The sequence below is a fragment of the Caretta caretta genome, chromosome 3 (assembly GCF_965140235.1).
Source record: "Caretta caretta isolate rCarCar2 chromosome 3, rCarCar1.hap1, whole genome shotgun sequence".
NCBI classification, from domain to species: Eukaryota; Metazoa; Chordata; order Testudines; family Cheloniidae; genus Caretta; species Caretta caretta.
Window position 1 is genome coordinate 173,982,273 of NC_134208.1, and position 17,814 is coordinate 174,000,086.

Sequence of the window (17,814 nt, forward strand, 5' to 3'; positions counted from 1 at the left end):
TTTGCATATCAACGGTGCTAATTATTTTAATTCAAACCCTTTGGGGTTTGATTTTCAGTGACTTCACTGGAGTGCATTTTCTCTCAGCTATCTGTTTTGTATACCAACTACCTAATAACTAAGTATGTCAAGACAGGGATTTGCACAAGCACATTTGCTAACATTTAGCAAATGCATACCTACAGATCTATTGAAAATAAGACTCTTCATATATAAAGTAGAGCTCAGACACTTCAAAACATTATGAAAACAAAACATGTTCTTCTGCATTTTAACTGGTAACAGACTTTACACAGAAAAAGCCCTATGCAGATTATTATAAAAGAGCACAACATATACTGTGCAGCACATACACAAAAACAATAAAAAACAAAGAGCAGCTGCCCACTGATTTGCTTATACATTCCAAATCAAGCTTTTTCAGGGTAACAAATGGCAAGAATTAAATAAACCAGAATCTGATTAATTAAGGGGACAATTTGCAGACAATAAAGGCAGCAGCTTGAAAAATAAATTTAAAACCAGCCACAAAGAACCAGTGTAAGGAAGAGAGACCAAGAACTGAATGTTCTAAGGTACAACACTAGCAAGTCAAATGCCTCAACAATACCCTTCAAAAGGAAGGCACAGCAGAGGAAAATAGAGGGCACGGACAGGCAATACTTTTCACTCTTTAGTGCCTTCCTTCCTGGGATTCCTTACCTTGTGATGAGCAAAGCACATACTGTGTTCACGTCATTCACCACTAAACTGAAACACCCCAGGGGTCAAGGCAGAAGCAGCTTAACAACACATAGCAACACAATATTTAAAAGCAGAAAGTACCTTTATTCAACTGATATTAATTGGGGAATTTAGATACACAGGTTTCAGAGTAACAGCCGTGTTAGTCTGTATTCGCAAAAAGAAAAGGAGTACTTGTGGCACCTTAGAGACTAACCAATTTATTTGAGTATAACCACACAACTTGGAACTTTGCCCGAACACCCGGGTCACTAACCCCATTCTAATCAGCGCGCGCCACAGGATCTTCAATGACCTGGTTTGGTCCTCGGATTTTATGCCTCTTCAAGAAAACAGCCCCTTCAACAACAGTGTCTCAAACATGCTGGAGATTGAAAACTGGCACCTATTGAACCACCCATATCTCTAATACTTTCAAAAGTAGTGACCTGGCCTGACCTCTTCTTAATTTATGAGATATGATACAATCACAGTACAAGGTCATGCGGCCACAAGTCATTTCCTTAAGGTTCCTTTCCCTTCCCGACTACATTTTACTCCTACTCTCCCAACCAATGAAGCAAAAAAAGGATATCAGACCAAAACCACATGCTACTGTGAAAATGACCATCGCATTTTGATCTTCTCCATTTGATATGCGGTCTGTGTTCTTGATAAAACAATTAAAATGGGAAGTATGATTTTTAGGGAATCCGTATCTTTAAACTAAAATCGTGTCATACCTGTAAATCTAACATATCATGTAGTTTCATAAGAAGTTCAAATGCTAAAACTTTTACTTCCTCAAAAGTGCTGGCAAAACACTGGATTAGAGTTTGAACACGGGTAGAATCAATTTCTTGAGCCAACTGAAAGACTGCTTGCGTCTGACCTGTTCAAAGAAACCGATGTTGCCATTATGCTTTGTTATCACACAACAAGAATTTGTATTCCACTTTTATTTAATGGAACTACTGCAAACCCTAAGGGCTTGTCTACATAGTCGGATAATGCATGATATGGGAGTTTGATTTCTAACGCACACGAATTTGTTGAGCATTAATTGGGCTATGTAGACCCTGCTGGTGGGCATTCAATGTTCCCTAGTTAAACATTTAATATGAGCCAGCAGGATCTACACGGATCGATTAATGCTCAACACATTAGTGTGCACCATCCCACAATGAAGACAAGTTCTAAGACTGTGTTAGAGCTAAACAGACTAATGCATTATTTCAACGTGCAGAGTTTTCCTATCACTGCCTACAAATCAATTTGTGTTGTTTAAAAAAATATATTTGTAATATAGAAAGTAAGCCCTAGAGAGTACAAAAGGTACTTACCACATTAAAAACAAATTCTAATATTCTCAAAGCTCAGACTTGCCAACTCTCGCCAAGTTAGCTTTCCTTAAAGCTCTAGCTATGTAATTAGGTGAGAAAATCAAATTTCTTTTTTAAATGAAAACCTCTAGCTGTTATGACTTTGAAAAAAAGATTGAAAATGTGACCACATTGAACTCTAAAAGCTCAAAACCATAAAAGCTAAAAAATAAAATTAAATTAAAAAAAAAAATTACAAATATTTTTTCTTAAAAAAAACAAGATGATATTTGGGGCTGACTACCCATGACTGACTACTTGGGATTAACAGGAATGAAGCAACAGACTCTAAAGTGAACACTATTTTGAAAAGCACACTTTTACTCCTACATATAAGATCATAAGATTAGCTAAATTTTTAATATAGTCCCCTCTAAAAATATTGTCTAGTTCCTGAATTCATTAGTATATCTTCAGTCTGGTCTCTATGATTTCTGAAAGCCTCTGTAACACCTCCCACTACGACTTGATGTTCACAAGAGTGTTTTAGGAAAATAAGATTAATTCATTCATACAGATGTTTTGGGGAAGAGGAAAATGTAGCAAGAATTTAATGAGTCATTCTGCTCTCTTGCTCAAATAATACTTAGCTTTTTCTACATAATTTTTACAAACCATTTATTTTTAAGTTGTTCATACAATCTAAACACAGAATTTACTAATTATAAACACTTCAAACAGGCTCCTATTATGAATACTTTAGAATGTTCGAATAATCCTGACACTGAAAGAAATAATTGTCTCAACACTTTAACGGTTACCAGCACAGAACATGAGCAATCACCTAATTAAAAAACATTCCCCATTTTAGTGTGCAGTACTCTGAGAACCCACTATCATTTAAGTCTTTTCAGATGTAACAGTTTTTATGGTCTTGGTATTTTAACTGCAGCATGTTCGATTTCCCATAGTTTCTGAAAACTGCATTTATCATCCCTTAATTTACACTCATTCCTAAACCAGAATTTTCTTATTCTGTTGACACCTTCATTTTATTTAAAGAAGAAATAATATAGCAAACTGCACCTGAAGTGTAAATTTTGCAAAACTGACACAAAAATTGAGTACCCAATTAATCAGTGCACTGTTGTAAGCAAGCCCATTTTTTAACCCTACCGATGCCCCACCATGAAAGTCAAACACCTCACCTTCTGGAGCAGAAAATATTTCTGCTATTGATCCCAAAATAGTTAATGAAGAAAATCTAGTTGGATGGGATGAGCCAGGAAACAGGGCTTCAAAAAGTTTGTCACATATAGATGAAATGAAATCCTGAAGATTACAAAAGGCATGTGCTGAGTACAGTTTGCATGCTATGCACATTAATTAAAATTTATTGAGAAATCAATCAGAGACAAGATGACACCCACACAGTTATGACGCCCAACACAGTGGGCAAAAAATCAGAGCTGGCCAGAAAATGGAAAACTCTTTCTACAAAAATAAAATAAAACAAAAATAAAGCAGCAACAGAAGCACTTTCAAAAAGTGTTTTTGCCCCAAACCAGGAAAAGATTTCATAAAAAATTCCATTGCGGGAAAACCAAAATGGAATTTTTGGTTTCTCAGCTGCCCAGCTTAAAAAGTGAAATTGAGAAGAGCCTTCCAGGCAGGCAGCTGGATATCCTTCATTTTGATTTTCCTGACTGTGTTATGAGAATTAGTAGTTAATGCTTTTCAAGTGCTATAAAAATGATAAGTATTATTATTATTATTATTAGACTTCTTGTAACAGCTCCTATACTTACTTTATACTGCTGTAAGGTTGCAAAATGATCCCATTTAGCTGATTCTTTAATTAATTCTTGTTTGGTTTTACTTTGCTCCAGTTTATAAAGTACCTGGGAACTTTCTTGTATTCTGCAGAACAACTTTTAAACACAAGCAAAATGTAGTTGATCAGACACACACTGAAGTATGATTAACAACAGATTTAAACAAACATTTGGGCAAAGTTTTCAGGTTTAGTTGCTTATAGTTTCAAAAAGTGTACAAGTTCATGCACCATGTAATAATCATACTACTGACATCATTCCTTGATTCTCCCTTTTCCACTCTGATCTGCCCCCTTCTCCTGCTAGCACAAATTTAGATACCACATGCACCTCCTCCATCCCTACCCCCACTCCTAACCTCACACCCATTCCCCTCCTCCCCTTCTCTTGCTGTCTCTGGAATGCCCACTCTAAAAAGTTCACAGCCACTTCTTTATATCTTATTTCCTTCAGCTCCTTAATCCTTACAACTCTCTCTTCTTTCTCCCACATCATATACGCAGAAGTTTCATATTTCCTGTCCTCCTCTAACCTTTCCACTTGCCCCAGTGACCTCATCCCATTTCCTGATTGCTCTCCAGTCCACTCTTATCCCCTACCTTACTCTTCTCCTTTACCTCTCACCCTCCTCTGGTTCTCTCTTTCCATGACAATACTAGCATGTTTTAGTCTCTCCCACCTTTAATCCCACTTGCCTCTCCAACTACCACTCCATCTCCCTTTCAACGTTAAACTCACTAAACATGTGATCTACAATCATCACCTGGAGTTCCTCTCCTCCAATTCCATGCTAGACCCACTCCAATTCAGCTTCTGCCCCTTGCACTCCTCTGACACTGCCCTTGCCAAATTCTCTACTATCCTCTTCCTAGCCAAAGCTCAGAACTAGCACTCTGTCCTCATCCTCATGCCGCCCAACACAGCGGCTTGACCTGTCAGCCACCTTTAACACGGTCAACGATGCTCTTCTTAAAATCTGGTCTTTTCTTGAATTTCATGACTCTGTCCTTTCCTGTTTCTCCTCTTACTTCTCTGATTACTCCTCCAGCACACCTTTCAGAGGATGCTCCTTCATTCCCTCTCCAACTTTCTCAGTGGGTTCCACAGGGCTTTGTCCTTGCTCCCCGTCTCTTCTCCCACAACAGCTTATCTGCTGATGAGACTACCCAGAAGCACAAATTAAACTCTCTTCCCTATGCTGGCAACTCGCAGATTAAACTTTTCTATTCGAGATCCGTCTTCTCTGTCCAAACTAAAATCTCAGCCTGTCTCTGACATCTCCCCATGCATGTCTAGCCATCAGCTCAAACTGAACACGACAAAAAACAGTGCTCTTAATCTTTGCCCTGAAGCCTACATTCTCCTTCATGCCCAATTTTGTCAGCCATTGTGCACACCACTACCAATATGCTGGTTGTTCAGTCTGTAACCTGGGTGTCCTCTTCAATTCAGTTCTTTCTCTAGCTCTTCACATGCCGATTATATCTACATCTTGCAGATTATTTCTGCATAATCCCTCTGTTTTGGCTTTTTCTACCCACCATTCAGATAAAACTCTCCTTCACCTCATGTCTCGATTACAACAACATCCCTGGACAAATGCAGTCTTCCCCTGCTCATATCCATTCAGAATACTGCTACAAAGATCATTCTTCTAGCCCATTGCTTTGACCACGTCACCCTTCTTTGAATCCTTCCACTGGCGCCCCTATCCTTACCATGAGGAAAAGCTGCTTTTCTTCAGTTCCTTCACGGCCTATCACCACTCTACCTACTTCTCAATTCACTAATCAAAATGTCAACTTCTGTCTCCAATTGGACAAGGATATCAGCCTCCATCATCCACTTGTTAAATTTTCAAACAAGCACCTTTGCTGGTTTCTCCCATGCTGCCCCTCATGCTTGAGAGGAGCTCTCCATAAACATCTTCAAATATACAGCATTATCCTCCTCAAAACTCTTCATCAAGTTTTTTGTAGGCATCATGGTACAAAAGGAAGACCGATAACGCACTGATACCACTGACTAAAATGTTGACGAATTTTGTCTCAATGTTTTCTTGTACTCTCCCAACATTCTGTTACCTTGTATTTAGATTGCAAGCTCTATGGGGCAGGGGTCATCTTTTTGTTCTGGGTTTGTACAGTACCTAACACAATGGGGCCTGATCCACAACTAGACCTTTCAAGCATTACCGGATCACAAATAGTACATATTTCAGTTGAAAGAACAGTCTCCATTTTATAACTTGCTAAGAGACTTGGTTTTAAACAGTGTAAAAATGATAAATACATGGGCTTTACTACATTGTTTATTCTTGAAGATTACCTTTTTTAGTAGGGAACAAATCTGCTGCCTCACTGCAGGAGACTGGCTGTTCAAATTGTAGGTAATAAAAAACTGAATTAGCTGCATCTCTTCCATAGTCAAGATTTCTGTGCTCCGATGAGTTTCACAAAGCAAACCTAAAGCATCAATGCGAACCTACAAAACATCCCAAAGTGAAGTATAGACTTTTTTTGTTTTTACCTAGAATAAATACTTGAAACAGAAAGTTTGTACAATGATACTGAAATAAAACAAAACATTGTAAGGCTAACCAAGTCTTCAAACTTTAAAGCACAAAAATAACTTTCTTCATCTACCTGATTATGCTGATGAACTAAACCGTGCTTTACATATCCAGTTGATAGGAGACCATCCCTCATGATATCTCTAAATTGTAAATGTCCATGAGCTCTAGCTGTTCTCAGGCATGCCATCAAGGCTCCAAGAGCACCTCTGGTATTGCAAGAACCTAAAGAAAAAATAAATAATTTCTGTTGTATTGACACATTACGGGTTGGAATGTCAATACTCTACTTCAGGCATCCCCCACCTTTCTAGTCTGTGGGTGACATCCTAAGAGAAGGATCTTCTCCTGGATCCAATCAGGTCCCCCATTCCTTATTCCAAGTACCGTCAGAAACGGCTCAGAGAACCAACAGCAGCAGTTCACTAAACCACTCGGAGAACCACCACCAAACCATGTAGCTACAACAGCACCTTTTAATCACTGCCCATTGTAACAAAAATATTTTATGAAAAGTGAACTACAAAGCTTACTGATTTGTTTCCTCTACACTTGTTGTGTGCAAGTGTTTATAAGAAATATGGACAAAATATACATAAATACTGTAGAAATTTATATGCATTTTATTACTAAAAACTAATAAATAAGGAAACTATTAGGCAGGCTTAATTTAAAAAAATACAAGTAAAGCTAGAGTGACATTTTGTTTTATGGTAAGGGTGTGAAAAACATAACTTAAAGTGGAGAAGCTCTTATATATGCACTCAGCCATCACTGTAAATTCCTCTCAGCTATGCTGAGAGCAATTTAAGGAAAGCCTGGAATTTCTCACCCTGCCTCTCCCACTTATTAATTCCAAGAAAAAAAAACAAATCAGAAATCATATCTCTACAATTGCTGCAGCTTATCTAAACATCTGAACTATAAATATTAAGTTTATTTTCTTACCAATATTAGCATCAGCTGAAGCCTGAAGAATTTTAATCATGTAGCTCAGACTGCCAGGGCTACATTTCAGTAGTTTTGGTAAATAGTAATCTATTACGTAAGTAGTTTGGTCAGGACTTCCTTCACACAATATTAAAAGAAGAGGAGATACCCATGTGTCATGCCAGTGATTAATCCAGATGGTTTTTTGAAATGCAGATATTAGATGACTCTTGTGATTTATAAACATGGTTTCCAAAAGATCACTTGCATAAGGTGCAAGAGTCTGATCACTCATTACATCCAAGATTTGCGCTGGGATTGTTCTGTCCACTGTTAAAATATTTTCGACACCCACACACGCCACAAGACAGCCAAGTGAAGCATATTTCCCTTTAACATGCCATTCTAAACTTAGCAAGCTCTCTGTCAACATTGACAAGAAAGGGTCTGATTTTACAACAGATCCTTTAAGAGTGGCTTGGTGTATCCGCAGGATATTCTTGAATATCAACTTGGCCTGGTGTCTAACAGCATCCAAAGGATGTTCCCAATGCGTGTACACATATTCCAGCAGTTTCCCAGTTGTGTTGGAGTTTCCATTAAGACTGCACTTCAGATTTTGGGAGCTTGATTCAAGGACATCCAATGCTGAATTAGTCCAAATAGCTAAGATTCTAGATAAAGATACTGCCATATTGGATTCTTTTAATCTTTAAAAGAAGAAAGAAAAAAAAATCTGCAGTGTTCCCATTTGTCATTATCCACTCAGTATTACTTATTAAATATTGCTTTACATTTTTAAAGCACTAAAAAACATTAATTCATAATATCCCTCCTCTGCCTTCCCCTTAGGCAAGTAAGGAAACAGTGACCACCCACTGTAGGTGGGAAAACTGAGACTGAGAAGATAAGTGACAAGTCACACTGAGTCAGCAGCAGGTTCAGAACTCAAATTCCATGCTCAGTCCACTAACCAGCGTTTCTCAACCTTTTTGATACTAGGGACCAGTTTGCTGCCTTCCTAAATAGCGTCAGGGAGATCTCAGGGACCGGTGCAGGTCCCCGCATCAGTTGTTGAGAAACACTGCAATAAACCACCCTCTCTTCTTTACCATGGATTATTATCACTGCTAGAATTCCCTGACAAATAGTCTTAATTTAAAAATAGCATTGACTGGCTATTTGGACTAAGCCTATAAGAAATTGAGTATTTGTTGATATCTGAACAGCTTTACTATTTTTCATATAATTACTTTACAAATAAAAGGATAAATGTTTTCTTTGTTACAAGAAAATTAAAAATTGAACAAAGTTTAGTAATGACGCAATGTAAAAAACAGTAACCACCTCCTTGGTCCCTTAGGTAGGGAGGATGGAGCTGGATATGGGATATATTTTAATCTACATTTTAATAGGGATGACAGTTTTAAGGGTCATCAAGTACTCAAAGCTTGTATCCACATAATTCATCACATTTTAAGAGTTCCACTCCTTTTATTCTGTAAGAGAATAAGAATCTTTGGCAGAAAAGATGAAATCTAGCAAATAAGATTTACATTATGATGTAAGCACTGAGTCTGCCACACTTTCTCATGCGGAGTAATCCCTTACTCCAACGCTAGTCCTACTGAAATCAAAAGAAAAATTACATATTTCCGCATTTCAGGAAACAGTGGAAAACTGTGAACACGTTTAGTCAATGAAATATGCAAATATTTTATTTATTTTATAATTGATATCATTAGGATTACTCAGAATAAGGTATTAAAGGTGGCAAAACTTGGACAAGAGTAATTTAAATTTCCAACTTTAGAAAAGGATATGGACTGCAGGACATTGTTAGTGGTATGGTTTCAATGACAGAAATGAATTTGTAAGAGGTCAGAAAAAAGTTAATAAAACAGCATTAAAAAAAATATAGACCTACTGTGAAGCCAAAGATAACAAAACCAACGCAATATCTAAGAGTAATTTCTCTCCATTTTCACCCATACTGCCATTCTTCCACTCTAACATGGCCAGCGCTCCATGACAAAGGAAGAGGAGGACTGAATCAGAGAGCTCTTCAGTACAGAGGCTCCCACAGCTGCTCACAAACCACTCTGGTACACTAGCACATTTCACTGAGTGGAGGAGCAAGTCACTGACCTGCAAAAGCAAAAGCAATTAATGCCAGTTTTACTGATTAATTAAAAATAGAACATTAAAGTACTTAATAAATGGTAGCAGTAAATATATATAGCTTTATTTTAAGAGAAGAAACATACTTACCAAACAAGGTAACTTTTCAACAGGCTCAAACATAGTCTTAGTAAAGAGAATGACAGCCAATCCTGAGGTAGTCTGAACAGTTGGTAAGAGACCTCCTTGTGATAGATAGAAAAAAGAAAACATTCTTTATTGTACAATGCTTGCTCTATTTGACAGAAACTATTAGAACTGTAAATATGCTATTTTAATTTTTCTGGACAATTTACAATTATTTACATACCACAGTATCTGAGCTCCTGGTGAGTATTAAAAAAATTAAACTTAAAATACTCAAATGAAGTAGGAAAATATTATCCCCATAGTACAGATGGGGGAAAACAGATATTAAGTGACTTGCCCAAATTCACAAAGGAAGTCTCTGGCAGTGTCTGCTATGCTCATATTATACATTTACAATAAAATATAATGTAAGCAAAATTTCTAAAGGAAATAGAGATGATTACTTATAAGAACATAAGAAAAAACATAAAAACGGCCAAACTGGATCAGAGTGCTGTCGGTTGCTACCAGTGTGGTACTCTGCTCTTGTTCGATGATGGTAACAGTTGGCTGCGTGCGTGTTCCCTCTGTGTGCTGCCCCAGCTTTGCGCAGATAGCTAACACAGCAGACCCCGAGAGAACCCCCAAAGACCACAGACTCTAGTAAGGTACAAAGGAAGCCAAACCAGGTTTATTGTCAAACACAGCACAGTAATAGTTCCCTATAGACTCTACAGGGCATACTACGAATTTGTGCTCCCTGGCAATGGACACAGCTCAGTCAGTGGCGGGACACTCCACTGCCTCCTAGGCTGGACAAAGATATGCGCTCCGGGACCTATTTTTATACCGTTGCCAGACAGATTACTCATCATAGTTCAAACAAATCGATCCATCATGTTGTCCTTTTGACTCTGTCTTTAAGATGCACCTGCCTGTTCCTTGTTATGTCTGTGGAGTGTTCTGCAGCTGTCCTGGCGCAAGTTCCTCTCATTAGCACTTATGTGTGTGTATGCACGTACTTCTAACAACCTTTTCTTGCCAACTTCTGTGAGTGGGACCTGCCTCTGGCTCACAGCCCAGCTTTGCTTATCACTGCCTGGAAGTACTTTGGTTCAGGCTTTACTTTGTTTCAGGCTTCAGGCCTCAGACTGGGCCTCTGATACAAGAATTTATGTTTCAGGGCCTCCTCTTACTACACAGACAAATGGTCCATCTAGCCCAGTATCCTGTCTCCCGACAGTGGCCAATCCCAGGTGCTCCAGAGGGAATGAACAAAACAGGCAATCATTGAGTGACCCATCCCCTGTCATCCACTCCCAGCTTCTGGCAATCAGACACTAGGGACACTCAGAGCATGAGGTTGCATTTCTGACCATCTTGGCTAATAACCATTGATGGACCTATCCTCCAATAAGTTATTTAATTCTTTTTTGAACCCAGTTATACTTTTGACCTTCACAACATTCCCTGGCAAGGAGTTCCACAGGTTGACTACGTGTTGTGCAAAGAAGTACTATCTTTTGGTTGTTTTAAACCTCAGGCCTATTAATTCCTGCTTCTTGTGTTATATGAAGGAGTAAATAATACTTTCTTATTTCACACCATTCACAATTTTATAAACATCTATCATATCCCCTCTTAGTCGACTCTTTTTGAGACTGAAAAGTCCTAGTCTTTTTAATCTCTCCTCATATGGAAGCTGTTCCATACCCTTCATAATTTTTGTTGCCATTCACTATACCTTTTCCAACTCCAATATATCATTTTTGAGATGGGGTAACCAGAACTACACACAGTATTCACGGTTTGGGTGTACCAAGGATTTAAATACGGTGGACTTATGGTATTTTCTGTCTTATTAGCTCTCCTTTTCCTAATGGTTTCTAACATTGTGTTAGCTTTTTTGACTGCCACTGCACATTGAGCAGAGGTTTTCAGAGAACTATCCATGATAACTCCAAGATCTCTTTCTTGAGTGGTAACAGCTCATTTAGATCCCATCATTTTATATGCATAATTGCTATTATGTTTTCCAGCGTGCACTACTTTGCATTTATCAACACTGGGCAACAAAATGGCAGATGAAATTCAGTCACCCAGTTTTGTGAGATCCCTTTGTAACTGTTCTCAATCTGCTTTGGATATAACTATCTTGCATAGTTTTGTATCGTCTGCAAAATTTTGCCACCTCACTACTTACCCTTTTTCCATATCATTTATGGATATGTTGAACAGCACTGGTCCCACTACAGATTCCTGGGGGACACCACTATTTACCTCTCTCCATTTTCGGAATGGACCATTTATTCCTACCCTTTGTTTCTGATCTTTTAATCAGTTACAGATCCATGAGAGAACCTTCCCTCCTACCCCATGATTGCTTATTTTGCTTAAGAGCCTTTGGTGAGGGACTTTCTCAAAGCCTTCCTGAAAATTCAAGTACACTATATCCATTGGATCACCCTTGTTCTCATGTTTGTTGAAAGAAAGAATCAATGAATTCTCTCAAAGAATTCTAATAGATTGGGGAGGCATGATTTCCCTTTACAAAAGCAATGTTGACTCTTCCCCAACAAATCGTGTCCATCTATGTGTTCAATAATTCTATTCTTTACTATAGTTTCAGCCAATTTGCCTGATACTGAAATTAGGCTTACTGGCCTGTAATTGCCAGGATCACCTAGGGAGCCTTTTTAAAAAAAAAGATGTCACATTAGGTACCCTCCAGTCATCTGGCATAGAAGCTGAACTAAATGATAGATTACATACCACAGTTAGTATTTCTGCAACATTGCCATATGTGCTTCTGATAGCACAATCCTGTATTTATTTGGTACAAATTTTTTGCACACATAAAAAGGTCTGGCAATGCTCACTGAAGCTATTTTTTAAAGTTTGAAAGATAACAGAAATGCCATTCACTCATCAAAAATATCTATAATTGATAAGTCTCATTTCTCCCTCTGTAAATTCCGCTCATTCTGAATTGATGATAGGAGTAAGATTGGGATTTTAGTAAGCTACCAAAATCAATACAATGCTCAGTGACTTAAACTGAAAGAGGACAAGTCCAAAAGACAAGTTTTGCAACAAAGAACTATTTCAGTTTCTTACTAAGAACAAACTTTATAGTATTTAAAAACTGCTGATACTTACCATCCATTAAAAAGTTTGTGAAGCTCTTCACTAAACCACACATACTTTGCCAAACAAGAGAACTGGGTTTCTTCCAAAGACTTCCCTGAAAATTTTCTTGTACTTTCTGTAGTAGCATCATTGAAACTTTAATGGTCATCAATAAATCATGCATCAGTCGAGTTTCAGCAATACTATTTCCACTAAGCTTTCTGAAAAGGGAAAAAAAATACAAATAAAGTTAACTAAAATTTGTATTTCCCCCAGGCAAATATTTTGCCAAAGTTACAGAAAAGTTATTTACTTTTTTCTGTCCACTGAGAATATTATAAAAATAAAACAGGAAGCTAAGTCCAAGGCATTTTCTTTTTTTTCTTTTAAAAAACAACTCCTTGCATGCTGATTCAACAGATGCATAAACTTTGTGAACAAATCTCATCAGTCTTCATATTGTTACAATCAATAATATTAATCACAAAACAGCCACAGACATTTCAATTTCTTTTGATATTTTATTTAAGTCAAGATAACTCGTGCTGTGATCATTTTTTAACAAACCCGGAACAGGGAAAGTCAAGTGGAATACTAAAAACTCAACATGGAAAAGATTTTATTCAGCCCTTGCTATGTAAACTAAGGTTCCATTCTCATTAATATCAAGAAAAGAATGGACCAATAAGTGTTTAGCAAGAGTGCATAAGGAACATACAAGAGCGATGTACTGTCCCAACTTTCCAAAGAATCCCAATTCATTATGATGGAACTTGGGTTTCACCTTTTCAGTATTACATCATAAGTTAACTGGACAAACTCCTCTCTACTCTTCCAATATCTTTTCCTCTTCTACTATTAATTATGCAAATACAGCATTCAGATGTCTGTGAGGTGGGCCTTCTACCAACCTTCCCATTGAGCTGTGTACACAGTAGCATGCAATGGATCTAGGGTATTCTCAATTCCAGAGTGCTACTGGTTATAAGAGACATACACCACGACATGCACAGCTCAACTGTAGATGCACAAAGCACATATAAGGCCCACCTTAGTCAGCTGAACTCCAGTTTCAGTATGGGTGTGACAGAGAGGGGAGTTGACACAGTGTTTAATCCCTTTCACTGCCCCTAGGAAAGCATGATCCCCCAACCCGAAGTACAACTATCAAACAACTTATTGGGTTGCATCTACCAGATGCATGGTTACAGAGAAACCAGCAGTTTCAATGGTAGTCTGTGTTTAAAACGGACAAATTCTATTATGTCCTTTTTAGGTTCCTGGGTAAATTCCAATGACAACCACTTCACTAATCTGATAACAAACACTAAATTAAAACAAAAAAGTCACATGGGAAATGGAAGACCACATTATACATATTTCTCTGTACAGTTTGGTTCAATGGTATTCATGAACTACACAGTTCAAATCCAATTTTGTAATGAAGAAAGTATGCACAACTTACAGGTCTCCCTTAAGATTGGCAGCTACAATACAGTCCACTCTATGCCTCTTATACTGCCACATCCTGGTTTTCTGTCTCCCGCCTTCCTCTACATTCCAGCATGCACCAGGATGGGATAAGAAACTCCTTACCCTTCTTGTTTTACATGGCATAGTTCTGAACATATCAATTTTATCACTATGGCATTTACATCATTAATAGATTTATGGTCACCAGAAAGAATATTCAGAGTCAACTGTATCTTCCGCACAGAGTGGACTTAAAATAGCTAAATTCATTTCACATTTAATTTCACTTGCCTGTTTTCCTCCTGTATTTCAACGAGAGACTTCTGCAGAAACTGAAGAACTATTAAAAATAAATTATAGTAAGAAATTATTTTGTTTAAAAACAGACTGAACTGCAAATATAAATTGGTCCCACATGTGTGTGTGCAAGGTTCGTGCATGGACAGAAAAATTATTTGCTAAATGGAAGCAACATTACAACATTACATATCAAGTTTGAACTTCAGTATAGTCTCATAGGAGTAGTTTTCAAAGGAAGTGGAAAAAATCCATAATAAAAATTGTACAATTCCCCTGGGCTGTGCAACCTTAAGTTATGCTGAGAAAGTCGATAAAGAGACGGTTCCAAAATAAGGATTAGCAGCTTGCTGGAGGAAAGGAACTCACTCACACAAGCTTTGCTCATGCAACTTTGCAACAGCCTGGGGTCTTCAAATCCGTGCGGCCTTGGCTACTGGGCTGAATTTTCTCTTGCTGAGAAGGCCTAATCCTGCAAGATGCTGAGTACCCTCAGCTCCCACTGAGATGCTGAACTGAAGTTAAAGATAGCTGAAGGCTCTGGAGCACCCCACAGGATAAGGCTGCAATTCCACAGGAGGCCATTAATTTTATCTGGACAAAGACCTAGTTTTCCAATATATCAAGTTGCCCTTACCCTATGGTCTAGAAATGGACTCTAATAAATGATACAGTAATTAACTGTGCTATTGGTAGATCAAATTATTCATCACTGCCAGTTCTTGGTTCTCTTTCTTTGGTCAGCAGAGGCTGGTAACGGTTCACAGATATCACATTCAACCTCAGGGTGGGGAAGGGGGAGAAAGAATGGCTCATGTCACTTAATAGCAATTCCTGCTCTGAAAAAGTTCCACTGAGATCTGTTCATTCAGAACAGCAATAAATGCAACTAAGGGAGGTGAAGATGGAAGATAAAAAACCATGGAAAACAGACGAATCTACCAAGTTCCAACTGTAATGGGGAAAAAGATCTTCATGCAATCTTTTCATTTCTGGTAAGCCCACTAAGAAGAGCTGTTCAAAAATTGTTTATATTTTCTTCACATTTAGTTTTTGTTGAATGTGAGTTTTCATAAAGGAGTAAGAGTGGGGCTTTTGCATATTTAAAATGTTATGCCTGTCTTAAGCTATTCTCAAGAAAACATAAGCAATCAAAAAAGTTACATTTATTGTATCTGCTACAGAAATAGCATAACCTTACCTTCTTTGAATAAATTGTTAATACTTGCTTTACCTGTGGGGGGGAAATATATATTTCAATAAGTATGTGTTGGAAGCAATCATTTACTTTATCTCAATAAGGGTGAGGCCAAGACCATTATAAACAATACACAGTTCCAAATCACAATTGAATAAGTTAAAAATATGAAAGATAATATTGCATGTCATCATACCTAGGCTGAAATTTTCCATACAGGAAGCAAGATTGTCCATTACTTTTCTGTATAAGGATAAGTCTGTAGTTTTTAGTTCTTCTTTAAGACAACGAACAAAACTGTGCACTGCTTCAGTCGTAATGTGTTCAGGAAGTCCATTTAGTGAACTACAATAGAATGAGATCAATATTAAAAAGCAGCCACAATATCAAAGTTGCCAAATTGGTGAAAAACTTAGGTCTGAGTCCTGCCACTGGGTCCATGCAGGCCTGTACTGAGTACCCATGACTTGAATGGGGTTTTGTGCAGGTGCAAGGCTGTACCCATGCAGATCTGATTACAGGACCAGAGTTTAAGGCATTTTACAACATTGAAAAAAATAAACACAAATGAATGCAAGTATAAAGATATTCAGCAGAAACAAGCCTCAGTTACATTACTCTAAGACACGAGGCATTTTTAATTACATCCAGAGGTACAAAGTTTGTTTTTAAAAAATTAGCTTCTCCCAAGCCTCCGTTACTCCTGAGGGAATTCTGTGCCAAAAAATTAAAAATTCTGCAAATTTTATTTGTCAATAAATAAATGTGTCTCCAGCATGGCAGTGGGGAACACAGGCCCCTGGCGGCATGGAGACGGGAGATCACCCTGAAGCCCCCACCTTCCCCAGTACAGGGACTAGGCAGTGAGGCTCCACCTGACCCTGAAACAGTGCTAGGGCTGGGCCTGCCCCAAAAGTACCCCGGGGCCCTGCCCTCCTGCACCAGGTATGTGAGGTCAGGCTCAGCCGAGCAGGATCCAAGTGTGGAGGGATCCAGGTGTGGAGTGAGAGGTTTCTGTGTGGGGCAATCTGGATGCGGGCAGCTCAGTGGGAGACCTCGATGCACAGGGGCTCGTTGGGGGTTCCAGGTGCAGGGGCAATGGGACTCCGCAGGGGATCCAGGTGAAGGTGGTTGGGGCTCAGCGGGGTGTGTGTGTGTGTGTCTAGGTGTGGGGAGATGGGGCTTGGCGGGGGGAGGGGAGTTGGGTGTGAGGGGCTCAGTGGGCTCCGTGTGCTGGAGAAGTGGGGCTTGATGGGGTTGGGGTCCAAGAGTAGCTCCTTGGGGATCAGTGGGGGGGTCTGGGTGTGAGAGGCTCATCGGAGGGGTCCAGGTATACAGCGGTAGGGCTTGTCAGGGTGAGGGTTCGATAGGCCTGCTCAACAGGGGAGCCCCAGCTGCTGTTGAGGGGACACCGCATGCCGGGCTCCCGGTTCCCCCGCACAATTGCCCTATCCCCTTTTCTTCTCCATCCCCCTCCCCTCACTCCAACATTCCCCTCCGCCTGCCCTGTTCCACCCCCATGCCTTCCCCACTGCCTCTTTCCCCCCACCCCCTAAACCCCTTCACTCATTCCTCCCCGCTTACTCAGAAAACAGAAAGGCTCCCAGCACACAGAAGGGGAGCACGATTGGCACTAAGACCCAAGAGGCAGCGTTCAGCTGCAGAGTCAGCGGAGCCCAGAAGCAGCATCCTTCAGCTGGGCAGCTCTGCGCTTGCAGAAATAAGGGGCGGGGGGCAGTGGCATGTAACCCTGTATGTCCCCCCATGCCTCACCTCTGTTTGGAGGGGGGGAAAATCTCCCCCACAAACTGCGCCCACGGTCGTCCCCCCGCACTTCCCTCCTGCCGCGGCTTCAATGAGCCACTTTCAATGCTGCTGTTTTCAGCAGGCAAGCACAGGAATTCTGCGAGGAGGCCACTTTCTGCAGGCGCACTGCCACACAGAATCCCCCCAGAAGTACTCTGTGCTAACTGCTCCTTCATCTTTTTCACCACTCATCTTTTCATTTTCTCCCGTGCTGCCCCTTTGACTTTCAGCAACCTCCCTCTCCTCATCTCTTCTAACACCATAACCCCCTTCCCCCCC

The 17,814-nt window shown here is 39.4% G+C and overlaps 1 protein-coding gene and 1 long non-coding RNA gene across 7 annotated transcripts in view; one reads left to right on the forward strand and one right to left on the reverse strand.

The window, feature by feature from the left end:
- The window catches only part of THADA (THADA armadillo repeat containing), a 301,173-nt gene that overhangs the window by 268,267 nt on the left and 15,092 nt on the right, over positions 1 to 17,814 (reverse strand). For all 6 annotated transcript variants that reach the window (XR_012667766.1, XM_075127132.1, XM_075127131.1 and 3 more), the window contains exons 5-16: positions 15,926 to 16,074; positions 15,733 to 15,765; positions 14,526 to 14,574; positions 12,792 to 12,982; positions 9,654 to 9,748; positions 9,310 to 9,530; positions 7,401 to 8,092; positions 6,526 to 6,677; positions 6,209 to 6,364; positions 3,854 to 3,976; positions 3,254 to 3,377; positions 1,467 to 1,615 (exon numbers count right to left, since the gene is read on the reverse strand). Coding sequence is in view for 5 of the 6 variants with exons in the window: in XM_075127132.1 (XP_074983233.1) it covers positions 1,467 to 1,615; positions 3,254 to 3,377; positions 3,854 to 3,976; positions 6,209 to 6,364; positions 6,526 to 6,677; positions 7,401 to 8,092; positions 9,310 to 9,530; positions 9,654 to 9,748; positions 12,792 to 12,982; positions 14,526 to 14,574; positions 15,733 to 15,765; positions 15,926 to 16,074 (2,134 nt within the window). In the remaining variant the exon portion in view is untranslated. The remainder of the gene's footprint in view (positions 1 to 1,466; positions 1,616 to 3,253; positions 3,378 to 3,853; positions 3,977 to 6,208; positions 6,365 to 6,525; positions 6,678 to 7,400; positions 8,093 to 9,309; positions 9,531 to 9,653; positions 9,749 to 12,791; positions 12,983 to 14,525; positions 14,575 to 15,732; positions 15,766 to 15,925; positions 16,075 to 17,814) is intronic.
- The window catches only part of LOC142071633 (uncharacterized), a 139,642-nt gene that overhangs the window by 101,466 nt on the left and 20,362 nt on the right, over positions 1 to 17,814 (forward strand). The gene's annotated exons all lie outside the window — the stretch shown is intronic.